This window comes from Garra rufa, chromosome 6 (assembly GCF_049309525.1).
Source record: "Garra rufa chromosome 6, GarRuf1.0, whole genome shotgun sequence".
NCBI lineage: Eukaryota > Metazoa > Chordata > Actinopteri > Cypriniformes > Cyprinidae > Garra > Garra rufa.
The window spans coordinates 22,018,398-22,036,500 of NC_133366.1; the positions used below are offsets into that span (position 1 = coordinate 22,018,398).

The 18,103-nt window shown below is 37.4% G+C and overlaps 1 protein-coding gene across 3 annotated transcripts in view; it reads left to right on the top strand.

Moving 5' to 3' along the window:
* The window catches only part of gpm6ab (glycoprotein M6Ab), an 88,441-nt gene that overhangs the window by 34,017 nt on the left and 36,321 nt on the right, over positions 1-18,103 (top strand). The window contains exon 1 of one of the 3 annotated variants that reach the window (XM_073842253.1): positions 6,410-6,888. The exons of 1 other annotated variant lie outside the window; for it this stretch is intronic. In XM_073842253.1, the coding sequence (XP_073698354.1) occupies positions 6,852-6,888 (37 nt within the window). In that variant the 5' untranslated portion in view covers positions 6,410-6,851. Of the gene's footprint in view, positions 1-6,409; positions 6,889-18,103 lie in introns of those variants that run through there. One more of the 3 variants, XM_073842251.1, reaches the window with a different exon arrangement.

The window sequence follows — 18,103 nt, forward strand, 5'->3', positions numbered from 1 at the left end:
TTTTTTTTTTAACAAAAACACTTCATATTACCAACAAATTCAATGGCACTCTCCTCTAAAACAGTGAATTACATTTATATGACAGTTACAGATAATTGCATTGTCTGCAAATGCATTTCTAAAAACATAATTCACGTATGTTATGAGAAATACATTAGTATTTATACATAATATTTCACGTAGCACTTTCATCAGAGGAAATATGATTGGTTAATAGATTTTGACAATGTTTAATCCAGGACGGAAAATACTTCATATATATAGATTTGCGAGTGTGCAGAACAATGTTTGAGCGCGCGTGCACACACACTTTGCTCAAGGGGAGAGACACATTTTAAGTGCGTGCACTCTCTCTAAGCGAGAGCAGCGAATATCTGAGAGCACGCGTCCGGTTTTGTGCGAGAGCAAAGGCAATCCGCGTGCGAGCAGAGAGATTCGTGCTCGCACATGATATTAATATGCTTTCGCGCTACAATAATGCGCTCTCGACATTTGTCATTAAAATAACGCCATAAAATTGCCACGATATTTAGTTGAGCTCCATATTTTTTTCTTATCGGCGCACCCACAAATATTCTAATATTGTATATAATTTTCGCACATTCAATATGCAGGGTACAGAAAACGATTTTAAATGAGTGTTCGCGCTCTTTACTTTTACTTTCGATTTTGCGATAACGCACACTCTGTGTAAAGGGAGCAGCACATCTTATAATAGATATTTGTCAGTGAGTACAAGATTGCAGCAAATCCTCCAGTCTATTTTTGTCGTCTCTCTTTACTTTCGACCCGTGATCATTCAAATCTAAAGGTCATTGTACACTGAGTCCGATTTTCGTATGCGTTTTTTTTATATTCGCCATCCTTATCAAAATGCTTATTATGGATGCGAAAATGCAGAAAATCAAACACGATCCGAATTTTTTTTATGACGGACGAAAGTTTCAGAGGCAGTGTGTAAACTCCATTAACATAACCTGTATTTTTTTTTTTAACGTGCAAAAATCTCGGACAAAAATTTCGTACTCATGTGTGCAATGACATTAACTCCAGCAGCTCGTGTTGGATGCAGGGTTGCCAAGTCCGCGTTTTTCCCCACAGAATTGGTCTACTTTTAAACTGTTGCTATGGGTTAATTTCCCCCAGTTATTTAAAGCTTTTAAGTATTGCAGAAATTAAATTTCAATAAAAAATAATTTTTGTTATGTTGTACACTGTTAAGTAAGATCTTTAGGTTTTTTGCAAAATAAATATGTTCAGAATGCATAATACTATCCCATGTCTCTTTTTGATAAGGATACCTACCATTTACTTATTATATTATAAAAATATTAACTTTATTCACATACTAAAGGGACAGGACAGGGTACTCCTCCCAAAATGTACCAAAAAAAGTAATACCGTGATATTATACCGTCACCGTTCAAAAGATGAAAAATACCGTGATATTAATTTTAGGTCATATCGCCCACCCCTACCACCAAGGCCATCCTGATGAATCTGGGCTCTGCTGGTGGCAACCTCTCAAGGCAGACAGTCCAAAGGACACTGCACACCACTCGGTTCCATGGACACAGACCAAGGACACCACTTCTCCAGATAAGGCACACAAAAGCCCGCTTGGCTTAGCACGACAACAACCCAAAACACACAGCAAAAGTGGTGAAGAAATGGTAAGCAGACAAAAGCATTAACGTTTTGCAGTGGCCCAGCCAGAGTCCCTACTTAAATCCAATTGAGAATCTGTGGAGGGAGCTAAAGATCAGGGTGATGGCGAGGATACCCTCCAACCTGAAAGAGTTGAAGCTCGTCGCTAAAGATGAAAGGGCAAAAATACCAGTGGAGTCATCCAAAAAGCTGGTCAGCAATTATAGGAAGCGTTTGATTGCTGTAATAGCCAAAAAAGGCTTTTCTATTGATTATTGAGAAGGGTATGAATAATTTTGGACATGCCACTTTTTGTTCAAGGCTTCTTTTGGGAGAAGCCTGTGTCATTTACGGTCAAATAAAAAAAAAAAAACTTGCTGGTTTAATAAAAGTAACAGTAAAGTCAGAATTTGCCAGGGGTATGAATAATTTCGGGCTTGACTGTATATATATATATTTTTTATTAAAAGTTATTGCAAAGAATTTTCTTTTCAAACGATTGAATTCACAATTACCATATCTAGAGCATTAGCCAGGCACAGTCTTATAGAAATATGAGTTATTGTCCTGCATGCTGTGAGGTTGTAACGTATGACTCATCCTCTGTGAGCAGCTCAGCCAATCAGAAAGCAAATGGCACGTTGTGAGGTAAAGTGGAATTGCTGTATGATAGAGATTAATTGAACTGTAAGAGAAGCAATGCACATTTATGTCTAACTCAGCAGAATAACTCAGCAACAAGTGCTCTTAGAAACATACATTAACATGCACATTCTCAAGAGGAGATTCTGAGAGTTCAGTCAAATGTGTTTGAAATTCAAGTGATTTATGGGCATTAAAAAATAAAGAAGTTTATGTAAAGAAATGACCGTATACATTTATAATCTGACATTGTGCAGTTGCTGACTTAAAATGGAAAGGGTGAAGGCAACATTCTAGTCATTAAAGATTAAAAAAGCATAGGTAAGCATTTAGTGCCATTGCTCGACATTGCCGGGTATTTTCTTCCAATTTTGGATTGCCTAGTTGCTTTTTTGCCATCTCGTAGCTCTTTATGTTGCTAGGTTCTCAAGTGTGTTGGCAGCATTGTGACAACAAATGTTCGGTTTTCAAGCTGCTAGCGAGAGTGTCATTGACACTGATCAGAACAGCTGGAGGTGACAGGAACCTTTGCGAAGAAAGCGTGCTGCTGTGGCACTAATAGTCACAACACTGTTGATTTACTGTATTGGGTAATTCACTTCATATGGCAGACATAAATTATATTTTCACCATTGCAATTAACATAATATATGCTACTGTGAATAAATTTGTATTAATATTATTTCATGGAGCTATCACTCTCTGTCCTTTTATCTCTCAAATAGACATACTTCATGTACTTTTTCTTCTTTTACATACAGTATACACACTGAGCTTCTGTTTGGTGAGAAACTGGAACCAGACAGCTAGACAAATACATATGCACATCTTACACCTCATAATCAACAATTATATTTCTTTCCTATTTGTATAATGTATAACTGAATACTTTGATGTCCGAGGCTAATGTTGTTTTTATAAATATAACCTATTTTCCTGAATAAAGTAGAGAATGCTTTGGTATTGCACCAACTCTTTGTGTCTCTTCATTCATTCTCCCAGTTCACCCAAAAATGAAAATTCTTTCCTTAATTACTCATTTCAAACCTCTAAGGCCCCGATCACACCGAACGCGTCTTTTAGTTCTAAAAACGCGAGGCGCACAGCACTGCCTTTTTTGGTGACTTTTAATAAAAGAGCAGTGTGCTGCGGTTTCTTTATGTTGCTAAGCAACGACCAAAACAGCTGTCCTGTCAGTCAAATCAAAGGATTATTGCGCGAGCGCTCTAAAATCTTAGTTGTTTGCTGTTTAGTAAACTGTCATATTAGCAGAAACCCTAAATAATACAGCTCCGGGTTACCCACGATAGACAGCAAAGGTTTCTCCTCTATTTCTTGCAGTCTCCGGACTTTTTAAGCAACGGTAAAATTCCGTCACCACAACAGAAGGCCCGCCTCTCCATTCATTCGATTGGACAATGGAAAAGAACGCGAATGACGTTGGGCGTTTTTCCGCTCAGAGTTGATTTTTTTTCAACTTCAGGCGCTCAGAGCGCTCCTGCAAAAACGCGAGGCGCAGCAGGCGGCGAAAACGCGAGGCGCCTGGGGCGCATAAGCAGCGCGTAGAACGCTCACTGCCAACAGAAAACCATTCAAAAGAGGCGCCTCCAACTGCAAAAACGCGTTCGGTGTGATCGTGGCCTAAGACCTTTGTTCACCTTCTGAACACAAATTAAGATATTTTTAATGAAATCCGAAAGCTTTCTGAGTCCGCATAGACAGCAATACAACTACCATGTTCAAGGTCTAGAAAGGTAGTAAGGACATTGTGAAAATAGTCCATGTGACATCAGTGGTTCAACTGTAATGTTATAGAATATCTTGTTACTAGAATATCTACACTGTCTTGGGCCATTATTTCACAGTAGAAAATAGAACTAAAGAGACGGAACAAAAATAACAAAATAATGGAGACCGCAAAAACAACATACGCTCACACTGACAATTAAGTGCTTATGAGGCAGAAAGTAGAAGATAGCCCAGCTTTGGTTTAAAAGTGTTCAAATATATTTGTTTTCGGTCATAACTTAAGGGGCAAAAATAGAGATGACACTAGACATAGATGAAGCTTTCTAGAGCACGTGTCGACCGCCTACATTTGCACAAAACATCAAATGGAGTATCTACCTTTTTCCTGAGTAACCAATAAGCACTGTCATGATGGATTCTAACTTCCATTTGAGTGCTCTTGTCTTCTGGTCTCCACAGAAATCCATGTTAAAACAAGGTACACATAAAATAAACTTAAGGAGTATCTGTAAAGTACTGTACTTGTTTTGCGTTATAACAAATTTGTTCGTGTCTGGCGCTGTATGCCTTGCATAAACGATGACAAAAGAAAACAAGCATGGCTTGCAGGCTTAAGTTAAAATAAAAATGTGTGTGTGTGTGTGTGTGTGTGTGTGTGTGTGTGAAATAATACAATAAAATTGTAAAATAATGTGCATTCTTATCATTTTGTGGACAAAATCCCCCCAAACTTCATCAAGAGCTGTATGTAGGATATGTGCTCTCATCTGTTTTCAATACAGCTAACCGCGGGTTGTCATCTTCCTACTCATTAAACTTGCGATACTGCAAAAAGGTCGTCATTGTGACACTGTGAAGTGATGAAACTATGGGACAATGTGCTTTTTAAAGCCATTTTTATTGGTAATTATATGCGTAGTAGAAACATAGAGACCGGAAATTAGAGCTGCCAAACGATTAGTCGTGATTAATCGATTTAGTATAAAAGTTTGTTTGCATACTATATGTGTGTACTGTGTATATTTATGTATATATAAATACACACACATACATGTATATATTAAGGAAAAATATGTTAGATGTAATGCAAAATATTTATATTTATATATAATATAAATTATATATATATATATATATATATATATATATATATATATATATACAGTATATATATAGTGTTTACATACAAAAACGATACAAATATTTTTTGAAATATATACATATAAGTGTGTTTTTATATATACATAATAAATATAGACAGAACACACATATACTATGCAAACAAACTTTTATACTAAATCGATTAATCACGACTAATCATTTTGCAGCTCTGATTTCTGGTCTCTAGTGTTTCTACTATGCATATATTTTACATATGGAAAAAAACTTTTATACTTGAATTTTAATTGCGGTATATAAAATTCCAGTCAGGAAAGAAGGTGGGTACTGTGAAAGGCTACATGTTCGACTCTCAGCAAACGCTATAGCGTATATGTACAAAAAAAAAAGTCAACTCTGGGCTTAAGAGAGATGGACTGTCTACGTCAGAACACTGATTCTTGCATCATGGTACTCTCTTAAGAATGTGTTTTGAAGACTGAGATGGAGGAGAGTAAAATTATTGAATAAAGTTTTCATTTATTTTTATTGTTTAAAATACAAAAAAGTATTTTCGTAGGTTCATAAAATTCAGGTTGAACCACTAATGTCACATGGACTATTTTAATCATGTGCTTACTACCTTTCTGGGCCGTTCTGCTGTCTATGAAGACTCTTGAATTTCATCAAAAATATCTTAATTTGTGTTCCAAAGATGAACGAAGGTCTTACAGGTTTGGAACAGCATGAGGGTGAGTAATTAATAACATAAATTTTGGGTGAACTAACCCTTTAACGCAACAAGAAAAAAATAAAAAATGTTTCATGGAAATATTGTGGATTAAGCACTTGTATATTCAAAGATAAACAAGTTTGTCAAACAAATGACCCAAGTGATAATATCGGATTAATGAAGTTTTTAATGTAAATATAATAGTAATAAAGGGCACTATGAGTGATGATATGCAGTATAATAAACAGCTTGTTTTTGTGGGGTTCAAAGACAAAACACTGACTGTACGTGGCGGCAGCGCTCCTAGTTTGAGCCCACCGATTTACTAATTTAATTTTAAAAGAGATTAAATGTATCTATCAAGGCATAAAATGTAAAAACACACACTTCTGTCCAAAGGATGACACAAGGTACACGGTTTGGTGTGTGGAGTGTGTGTGTACTGTATGTTGGAGTCTTCATGATGAAGGGAGGGGGGGCCCTGCTGGTTACTAGGATACACCCATCCATCTGTTAGTGCGGGGAGTTGTTTTCAATGCGGTGCATTTTACATCAGCGCTAGAAAAGAGCTCAGTTGTTCAAAACACCTGCATCACCAAGATTCAAGTGTCTCAAATCCTTCGTTATCAAAACCAAACATCTTATAAATAACCAAGACGCGCTTGACTATTTGTAAAATCAACGAATATTTGATTGAAAATTTCAAAACGCGTTTTCTTTTGCAATGGACAGCATCTTAAACCGACAAACCGAGAGCTGAAGATCGCGTTGAGTGATATCTGCGGTCGGTGAAGAAGAGCAGCGGAGCCACCGCACTCACGCACGCACTCACACACGCACGCCCGCGCTTCATCACACACACATACACACACACACACACACACGCTCAATCTCTCCAAAGCGCGCACAGACGCTCATCCACTTGACCGGTATAGGTATTGTTACATTTCATCCACTTCTATAATCCGCGCTTTGATCCACAATGGAAGAGAACATGGAAGAGGGACAGACACAGAAAGGTATTGTGTCAAATTGCTTTTCTTCAGCACCTTCTCCTTCTTTTATCATGCGCGCTTGTCTTTGTGTTGATGCATACGTGTTTACAATCTCAATCAGGCAGGACTCTATTGATGGCGACTGGCTCTAATTACTTTTATGATATTTTTTACAGCCTACAGAGCCTTCAGAAGGCTGCAGCACAATTTGCAATGATGTTGATAAAGATCAGTGCTTTGGTTAATTGGTGCTGGTGTGGTTTCAAGTGCACTGGTCAGTCTGTGGGAATGGCAGTTGTCAGTGCGCTCATTTGTGTCATTTGCTTATCTTCATGGATAATGAGGGTTTGTCACAGCTCTCTTTTCTTTCTCCCGCTCATTCATTCTTTCTATCATTGGGCAGCTGTGGTTATCACCACAATGCAGCCATTGCAAAATCAGTACTCGGGTCAGATTAGATTAGTATGGCTGTTCACTGCCTTTGTCTGTTAAACTGTTTACTTTACACGATTGTCACTCATCTGATTTAAAGCTTGGCTTTTGTGATGCATTGGCTTAGGAGGCATGTGGGAGAGGGCGATTGGTGTTGCATGGATTAAGTATGAGTTATCAGAATACTGTATGCCAGATAAGAGAATGTTGATTGGGATTCATTAAAAATACAGGTGAGAGGATGTGTCCAATATTTCTGATTGAGATTGTTGAGTTGTTTAGTCTTAAATAAGCCCCCGCAATGGCTCTCCCACGCACACGCCCACTCTCATGCTTTCATTTTTCTATTATTGCTCTAGTTGGACGTGATGAAGAACAATAGGGAGCAATATAAGGTGGGGCAGGGGGGAGTTTAAAGAATAAGGCTGGTTGCTATGGCATGAGTGGATATGTCATCAAAATGGTGCTTATGAGCAACCGCAGCTCTTCTTTAAGTAACGGCTCTGCTTGCCTGCCATAACTGACCCACTTCTGATTCAGAGAGAGAGAGAGAGGCTGGGGCAAGAGAGAAAGGAAATCAGGGCAGTACACTGAGCATGCAAAATTATCTCTTTTAACCCATACTGCAGCCCTCTTCCTTGATATTGCCTCAGAATACAAGCTAAAACCAGCTGTTGATCAAAACGCTGTGTTTTGAGTTTGCGTAAGACTTCACTCTTAAAAATAAAGATTCCAAAAGGGTGTTTTTGCAGTGATGCCATAGCAGAACCATTTTTGCTTCCCCAAAGAACCTTTCAGTGAACAGTTCCTAAAAACCTTTTTTCGACTATAAAGAACCAAGAAGGTTCCATGGATGTTCAAGGTTCTTCATGGAACCATTGATGCCAATAAAAAAGCTTTATGTTAAGGAGTGTTGATATGAAGAGTTTGAAATTCACTTCAGACTTTAAATAGAACATGCGTTGGTTTCTGCTGATGCTAGTCTTGGCTGTCAATGTGAACACCCACAATGAAATACCTTACACACTGCCTACAGAAGCTGCTCAACAGATGCGCAGTCCTTCAGCGTTTTCTGTGGAAATCAATTATTTCCACTTCACTCATGTGAGGAAGCACTTCGCAATAACAGTGTTTAAAGACTGCCCATGGGGACCGCCAGTGAGGGATTCTCTCAGACCCAGTCCAGCTCTGCTTATCACAAGCTCTCTCTGTCTGTGAATGAATTTCAGCTCTAGCTTTCCAGTCTTCATTGTTGTTGGCCTGTTTTTTGTAATGTCTTGTTCTCACTTGGAATTAAGATGTCATTTAAGAATTAGTGTTGAAGGAACACCTGGCTGTGGATATAGAGACTTCATTAGGCAAAAACAGTTTGATTATAACACAGGCAGCGTCATATGAAAACTGGCTGCTTGTGGGGGTTAAGATAGATAAATCATTCATCTTCAACAGATGGCAGAGTGCTCTGGATTAATTCTCATCTTTAGTGTCCATAAGTGGATCAGCAGGCAGATAAGCTACCATCACAAGCTATGCACTTCCAATGGATATAATGAAGTTTGTATGTCTGTATGAATGTGTGTGTGCTGTGGTTTGATGGCCACAATATGATTTTCACAGTGGCATCACATGTATTGGATACAAAACATCTTGGAATCGTAAATCAAAAAAGTAATTACACTCCTTTGAGTGCATAGATTAAGCCTCGGTTTGACCTGGAGGCAGTTTTTGGATGGAAACTGTATTGATCTTGCTCTTGGGACATGCTACAGTGCATAGCGAAATTAAATACTTGGGGCTGCCTCGTTCTTCCTCCGCGGCTATCATTCAAACACTCTCGTTAACTGCATAGACTCTAATGTAGAAGTGAAATCGATTCTCTGCGTTTTGATTTGTGAATTTGAATGCTCACTAACATTATTTAGCCATTGTTGCAGACTGGAAAAATCATGTTGTAGCAAATAGGTCCACAAAACAGGGTTAAACTCCAAATTCCAATTATAGCCTTTGAATGCAGTTCTGTGTGAAAGAGAGAATTTCGATAAGAGAATGGAATACAAGTCTTGACTTTTATTGCACATAAAAGGCCCAAGTTGTACTAAATGTTCCTGTATTTAAACCGGAGGGTTTGTTCTTGTTTGTTCAGCTTCTGAGGAAATACTAGAAAATACCAGGAAGACCTACTGTTTTTTGTTTGCTTTCGTTTACTTGGATCATGATGTCATAGAATTGAAGATTTGTTTTCACTTTCAGAAAAGTAATCATTTAGTGACAGAAAAGGGACTTTGTAGTAGGTTTCAGAATGAGATTCTCTGTGTACTATTGATCTTTTGCTTCTTTTGTTGTGTTTTCTTTGCCACGGATCTTCAAAAGTATGATGGCTCTGTGTACTCATTCGAAATATGTCGCTTCTTCCTGCCTCTTGATCAATGATGTCCTCTGGGCTAGAAACCCTCTGATTGATGTCCTGAGCTGTTTCAGTGTAAACATTTCATGTTTCATTGAAATGTGCATCTGTTAGGTGCTTGCGTCAAACCTATTTTTGAAAGCTTTTTAGAGCATTTTTAGATTTAATTTACTTTTCAGTGCTTTAAAACTTAACATATTTTGTCTTCTAGGAAACATGTATGTATCTTCTGTAGTTTCTGAAGGGCAGTACTAAATGAAAAAAAAAAACATATTTAGGGAAAATAAGAAAAATGTAAACATCTGCATTCTGTTCAAATGTTTTCACCCCCTGGCTCTTAGCGTTTGAACTTTTTGAAATAGTCCCTCAGTTGTCCTCAGTGTAAAAAGATGGATCTCAAAATCATACAGTCATTGTTGGAAAGGGTTCAAATACACAAACAAGCTGAAAAACCAAAGAATTTGTGGGTCATAACGTGGATCATTCAGGTAACATCACAGTATTAAGAATTAAGTGTATGTAAACTTTTGAACGGGGTCATTTTTTCTAAATTCAACTATTATTTTCTCTTGTGGACTATATGTAAACATATTTGATTTGAAATATCTTGAAATATCTCAAAAATAGCATGCATTTTGTATGATCCCTCTTATTTTGGTAAAACCAATAACATTTTGCAGATTTTGCAAGGTGTATGTAAACTTCTGACTTCAACTATATATACACAAGAATGACTAAATATTGGCTTATGGTGGAATATTCACTTCTTGAAAAAACCTAGTAGTGTGCATCTAGCTTTAATGCCTTAAAGCCATTTCAGTATGTGTGAAATGAAATTAAATGATGATTTTGATGAACACTAGTGTAATCAGAGATTGTTAATTAGCCACTGCTTTGTCAGAGTGTCCTAAAGCTGTTTTCAACAAGTATGACAGTCACTGCTCACTATATAATAAAGGCCAAGTATCTCACTGAAAGCTTTTATTCGGCTTCATTGATTTTACAGGTTTAGTGAAGAACAGTGAATTAGTTTGCTAATAGGGATCCCACAGTCATGGAAAAATTAATAATCTGATATTTTAAGACTGATTTGGAGGGCTGGAAAAGTCATGGAAATTAATACAATCGTAAAGTGTTGTAGAAACGTATGTATCTTTTCTTTGCTATATTGTGTAATATATAATATAATTGATATAATTTATTGATATAATGATATAATCTCTCCATCCGAGGCACGTTTCTAATGTTGTGACCGTTCTTGAGGATAAGTGCTTGACCTGTGGGATATTAAGTCAGTGCCATCAAACGACACGAACATACTTTTTTTAAACAAAGAAAACCTTGCTCATGAATAATGCAAGTGATGTAAAAGGGTTCTGGGATTGTTCAGAGAATATTCAGAGAAAATGTGGTCTGAGCCTGCTGGGCAATTTTCTGCCATCTGTCTCTGCTCTATTTTTATACTGTCAAACCACTTTTTTGCATGATGTCACGCCAATGGCATTGTGATTTCAGGTACTTCTGGTAAAGCTGTCAATCAATTTTTAATACTGCTTGGGATAATTACAGTTTAGTGTGTGTACAGATTTTTATTGTAGTTCACTCAGTGTATAAGAAAAAGAGCAGCGTGATCGAGGCTCTCATAAAAAAAGACAACCTAATGTCATGACGAAAACATACCTGTGAGAACTTTTTCGCAAGATGCGAAATACATACCAATAAGTACATATCAATTTCCAATAGAAATGAACACTAGAGGCGGTAAAACAGCAAGCACTTGTAATCATTTTTATACACAGTTATGATTACAGCTCCAGGTGTTTTGCTTTTTTGTCTTTCTGTCACTTGCAAAGTTTCCAGCATTTCCTCTCCTTCTTTCTCAAGGGATCCATTTGTAATGTACAGGATTTTTTTTGCTTTATTAATGAATTTATATATGAATTAAGTGTTTTCAATCTGATCTCATGATGAAAACGTATCTGTGCGAACTTTTTCACAAGATGCAAAATATGTAGCACCATGTATGTTTCATGACATATTCAATGTAAAATGTCTACTGAGTGGCGCTAAAAGTGTGTTTGTTTCATTCCCTGGAACAGATGAACATACATATGGTGACATAAAATGTGATGTAAAATTGCAATTGTAAGCATGCCAGTTTAGCATGTTTTTCGATCTCTCATCTTTTAGCTCTTTCATCGTGTGTCATGTTTTTCACGGGATTCGTACCCAAGAATTCTGCATTCTAAGTCCAATTCCGTGCTGGCTAAGCCACCAAGCAAACTTGTTACGTCCGGAAAGCAAAACATATAGAGTTGTAATCATAATTGTGTATGAAAACGATTACAAGTGCTCACTTTTTTTAACCACCTCTAGTGTTAATTTCTGTTGGAAACTGGAGTGATATGTACTTATTGGTACGTATTTTGTGTCTTGCGAAAACATTCCCACAGGTACATTTTCATCATGAGATCATGTAGGTAGTTTTGTGTGATTGTATATGCATACTTCTATTTATTAATGCACACATTTATCTGTATTATACCCCTAAAGTGATTTACCAGGTCATCTCTCATATTTTATTTGATTATTGGGTGATCATAAATAATCGTCAACTTAGTAACCCTATTCGATATAAATGTGAGTCGTCACATATTGCATGTGCTACACAAACATTTGCATGTCTTGCGCTATATCCAGCTCAAAGTGAATAAATGCCCCCATATGCAGCATCTATTTAGTCAGAAATACATTTCAAGCCCTTCTGGGATGAAACATGACAGGCAGTGAAGAACACTGCCTCGTTTATTATCATATCAACAACTAATATGGTAAATTTCACCCTCATTGCATTTTGAGTATACAGTCTGTCTAGACAGTGTTCTGATCCTCATGGCATCACAGAGCCACAGATCTTGCACTTCGTGTGGAGATCTCAGCCTGAATTTTCATAGTTCTGTGCATCTCAGTGCACGAGTGCTGTATAGAGCTTCAAAGAGCCTGGCAGAGATGCTGTCAGCTGTAATCACCCGCTCTCACGCCAATGCTAACACCCAATTAGAATCACTGAGCTGTCACACAGCAGGCTCAGCCCTCAGAAGTTCCTCAACAGCATTAAAGAAATGAATACAAACAAGTTGGAGGGAAACACACACACACACACACACACACACACACACACACACAGCAGAATACATTGCTAGTATATTTTCTAGATTTGGTGGGTTTTGCCAATCAAGTGTACAATGTAACTAACTGTAAACAGGCAGATCGGGGAATATACAGTAGATAACATTCTAGGGTGGGCCATTGAAGGACCTGCAGCATCTATGAGCAAAAAAGTAGGACATTTAGTAGCATAGTGGTATAGAATCAGGGGCAGTGTTGTTTATTGCTTGAGGGGACAGTGATTACTATGATTTCATTGACGGTCAGTGTTATATGCAGTACAGCAGAGAGTGAAGCGGAGAGCACTTTTTCATGGTAACCAGATCATTTAATGTACTTAAAAGTTTATATTTATTATGAATATAAATTAACTTAATTTTATTAAGTTCTGCAATGTACGGAGATGAATTAACAGATAAAATTAGTATTTTGTTTTTATGGTGGCCAACGGGTTAAAGGTCCAAATTGCAGTTTCAGTGCAGCTTCAAAGGGCTCTACACGTTTCCAGCCGAAGAACAAGGGCCTTTTAAAAAAAATTATTAAAAAAAAACTATTTTTAGCCTATGCTTTAACTACAAATGGCTCATCTTGCACTAGCTCTGCAATGTGTCTCTACAACTTCATGCATTACGTAATAGCATTGGAAAGGTCAAGCGTGGTTAGTTCTTTGTCTCTGTACTCCGGTTCAAAAAGGATAGGGCGAAAAACTCTCATTTTCTCGTCCAACTTCAAAATCATCCGACATCATTGTTGAACCTTTTTTTGTAAAGGTCGTTTGACTTTCTTTGCATGTTCGCTTTGTAAACTTCTGGCTATGCATGACCTTTACAACATGATTAAATAAGGCGTGAGGTTGCGTGAGGTTGAGCTAGTGCAAGACGAGCATTTGTTGTTGAAAAGTATAATTTATTTTTTAGAAAATGTTGATTGTTTCGCTAGATAATACCCTTATTCCTGGGCTGGGATCGTGTAGAGCCCTTTGAAGCTGCACTGAAACTGCAATCTGGATAATTTCATTTTGACTGAGGAAAGAAAGACATGAACGTCTTGAATGAACATCTTGGATTGCTTGAACATCACCTCTAGCAATATTAATACTGTAATGATGATATTTAATCAATTTGTAAAAATGAAATAAAAAAATGTTAACTAATTTAGGTGGGTGAAGAAAGATTCACTATTAATTAACAGAGATGTTGAATGTCAATCCATTCAGCACAGTTTTAAAGCTCCAGTTCCAACTGTGGCTGCATGACAGATTTCTCCAGAATCAGGAGATGAACCATCATGCTCTCTCTTTTGGCCCAGCTAGACGATTCATTAATCCTCATTGTTCCTACCAGACTAGCTATTTAATACTCTTCCAGGAGAACTCAAACATGCCCAAACAATGCAATTTCAAGAGTGTTTGAATGCAGCCATTTTGTGGATTGCTCTTTCTTATAATTAAAAGTAGTTTAGAGCAAACACAATTACGCGAGTAGCCGAGAGATGGGATGTTTGTTTACGTCAGAATCTGATCTGAGATGTTGTTTTGGCACTCTCTAATTAGTTAGTGATAAGCCAGTGTGAACACACTGTGTATAAGTGATCTAATCACATGGCGCTCACTGCTAACACAAAGACCCGTTGTCTAAGGGCGGTGGTGTGATGACATGGGTGTCCCAAGCCTATTGTATGGTAATGTGGGAGGGAGTGAGTATGTGCCACTTTCTCTTCTTGGGCACCCCTCCCCCACCACGCTCCCACTATAAACCCCCTCCTTTCTGTCTGGCCTGGGCGGCTCAGCTGAGGGTTGATCCGATTGCCTCAGACCCTCTGGGATGATGGGGCCGCAAACACACACACACACACACACACACACACACACACACGCACAATTTAATCATCATTTTCTTGATGTTGAAAGTCCTAGAGTTTGTGATTATGTATAAGCATACTGGTAAAAAGAACAGCTGTTTGGCTATAGGTTGGATCTTATTTGACCTGATTACACCTGAATAACCATTCACTTGAGACACGCTTTATAAAGTACTGTAAGTTACATAGAACATACCTCTAGTCCTAAGCAGCGACACAGAACTGCAAAATATTTACTTGTTATTTGCAAAATATTAACTACCTGATCTCATGACGAAAACTTACCTGTGGGAACCTTTTTGCAAGTCCCGAAATACATACCAGTAAGTACATACCAACAGAAACGAACACTAGAAGTGGTAAAACAGCGAGCACTTGTATTCATTTTTGTACACAGTTATGATTACAGGTCCATACAGCTCGCTTTCCGGATGTAACAAGCTTGCTCTGTCGCTCAGTAAAATCCTGTAAAAAAACGACTCACGATGAAAGAGCTGAAAGATTAAAAAAAAAAGCTAAAATGGCATGTTTGCGATTGTGTTTTTACATCACATTCACTTTTGTTCATACTATCGGGTAGGTTTAAGTGTAGTGCAGATGGTATGTTATTTTAAAACGTCACGGAGCATTAGAGTTATAGCGCCACTCAACGGACATTTCACATCTAATATGTCAGAAATAAAAAAATATATATATTTAGAATACATTTATTTCATGCTAAGTATAGTTCAAGTCTCTTAACATATTTACTGACATATTGCTTGAGACTTACTGATACAAAAATTAAGTAAACTTTATTTGGAGTATTGCTTGTGCCCATACACATTTCATAATATCAAGCCTAAAATGTGTTTTAATGTCACTGTTGATGAGGACTGTGTGATCTTTGGTTAATATCATTGTTTAAATGCAAGATACTTCACTATATCTTTAGTTGGACCTCAGCACTACTTCCGCACAATTAAAGTGCATTAAGTACAAAATTAGTAGTTGTTCCAATGTAACAAACTTTAAGTACCAGTTTAGTCTACTGCAAGTACAATTGCAGGGTATTTAATAAGTGCATTAATATTTAAATGTATTTGTAGTGTACTTGGCATGAAACAAATTTCAAATACATTTTAGTATATTTATTTTCACTATGGTTTTTATGCGTCTTTTGTGCAAAGACAATTTAAAAAGTGAATTTGATTTACATTATCATTATGTTGACCACTTCATGTGTGATGTGCTTGGAATAGAACCTTCTTTAACCAGATAGTTTTGCTAGTTTTTAATAATCAAAATATTACTTGAATCATGTTTTAGTCACATCTTACATTTTGGTCAAATTTTAGTTATTTGCATTATGTAATGTTTCTTTTGTAAGCTGTGTACGTGTGTGTCTTTTTATTAGAAAACATAAAAGGGTTCTAGAAGTCTATGTAATACAAAAACTTTAAAGCTCAATATCTCAAAACTGCTTAGAATGCAGATAGAACCTTATAATTCCAAGGCGGTGACATGTTAAGTTGGCTAGATAACGTTAAAAACTTGACATTGTTATCTTGAATTGGTCACACGCTCCGAAAAAAAAAATTGGATTTTATTTTTTACCATATTGCCTACCTACAATCTAATTTTTCACTAAATATCCAGAATGTTAGTATCTGAGTCAAAGAATTAGGCTATGTTTACACTAGTGCATTTTCTTTTTAAAATGCATAACTTTTGCTACGGTTACACCTGTCAATTGCACTACTCTGGCATTTTCAACGCCAAAAAAAAACAAACAAAAAAATGCAGACCCCATTTTAGTCTGAAAACTCCGGGATTGTGTTTCAGTGTAAATGGATCAAAACAGAGACTTTTGAATGTGATGGCGTGGCTACCCACATTCGCTCTGCTTGTCCTTGACAACCGTGTAAACAGTAACATCATACTCAATGGTCATGTGACATGCAATTTTTAGTTGTGTAGTGTGGACTGAGATCGGAAAACGCCAGTGTAGACGAGGACTGTGATTTATGAATGAAAAAGCACTAGTGTAAACAGGGCTTTAGAGTGCCTGAGGTAATTGTGATTGATGGTTCCATGATAGAATCTTTCCACTGCACAAATGGTTCTTTGTAGTGGAAAAAGGTTCTTCAGATGTTACTAACACTTAATAAGTGGTTCGTTTTAGAACTGTTCACTGAAAGGCTCTTCGTGGACCCGAAATAGTTCTTCCTAAAATCCCCTTTTGCAACCTTTATTTTTAAGAGTGTGGCTGACTGATGTTAAAATCCACTTGTGGATGTTCAACATCCTGAAGCCCTTTTGCAACAAGACCAAGCATAATTTTGATCCCTGCCCACTCATACACACACAGACACTCTCAAGTGTGGTTGCCAGGTCTTGGATAACTGTTCACTACTGAATAGGCATGACTGGATGAGGGTGCTCTGCCAAATCAAAGAAACCATGGCCTTAGATTGACTCAGAGTAAATGGTTGAGACTGTATTCAACTGATGCCAAACAAACCAAGCTATGGTGATTGATGCCAATAAGCGTATTGTTAACGTACCGTAGAAGTACTCAGAGAATTATATTTATTCAAGAGTGTGTATTAAACCGAATCAGTGCCCACTTTGGCAGAAATTGAATTATAGCTTGGTTAAAAGGAGGGGGTCAGTTGGTTAAATGCTTCGGTCTTATGACAGTTTGAGTGCCAGGAGTCATTCTTAAAACCGTTCTTTGTTTCAATGTTTTCACAGTTTTCACTTTTTTTCCCACCAGTTATCACTTTTCTTATTCATATCCTTCTCCAATAATGCATACTGCTTTTAAAAGAGTTTAACAAGTCCAAGCCCTTGTTATTTTCCTTTTGTGGGCTGATCCAACATTACTTTCATGCTCACGATAATATTAGTCTAACCCTGAAACCCAGAGCCATAGCTTCGCTTCTTAAGCTTCCTTCCTTTTATTCTTCACTATTAACCCTTGAGCTCTCTGTGTGTAAGAGATGTGTCAGATTCTCCACTGTCCCACTGATTTTGTTGACGTACAGTAAGTGGGTCATTGCACTCAAGCAGAATTTGCTTGGGTTGGCATGGTAACGTCACTGGTCGATTAAACGCACAGATGAGTCGGTTCAGAAATCTGCAGGATGCTAAATGCTAACATGCAGTTTGTGGCCAAAATGGTCTGGATGCCTACTTTTTCAATTAATATGTTGCTGCACTCATAACTAACAATGCTATTTTTGACTGCCATACCTGTGCACAAAGAAAGAATCATAAATAAATGGCATACTGACCAGATCTGAGCCAAATCCCATCACCCATTGACTGAGAATGAGAGCAAATCCCTGCAGTCATATTCCAACATCAAGTGAAAAGCCTTCCTAGAAGAGT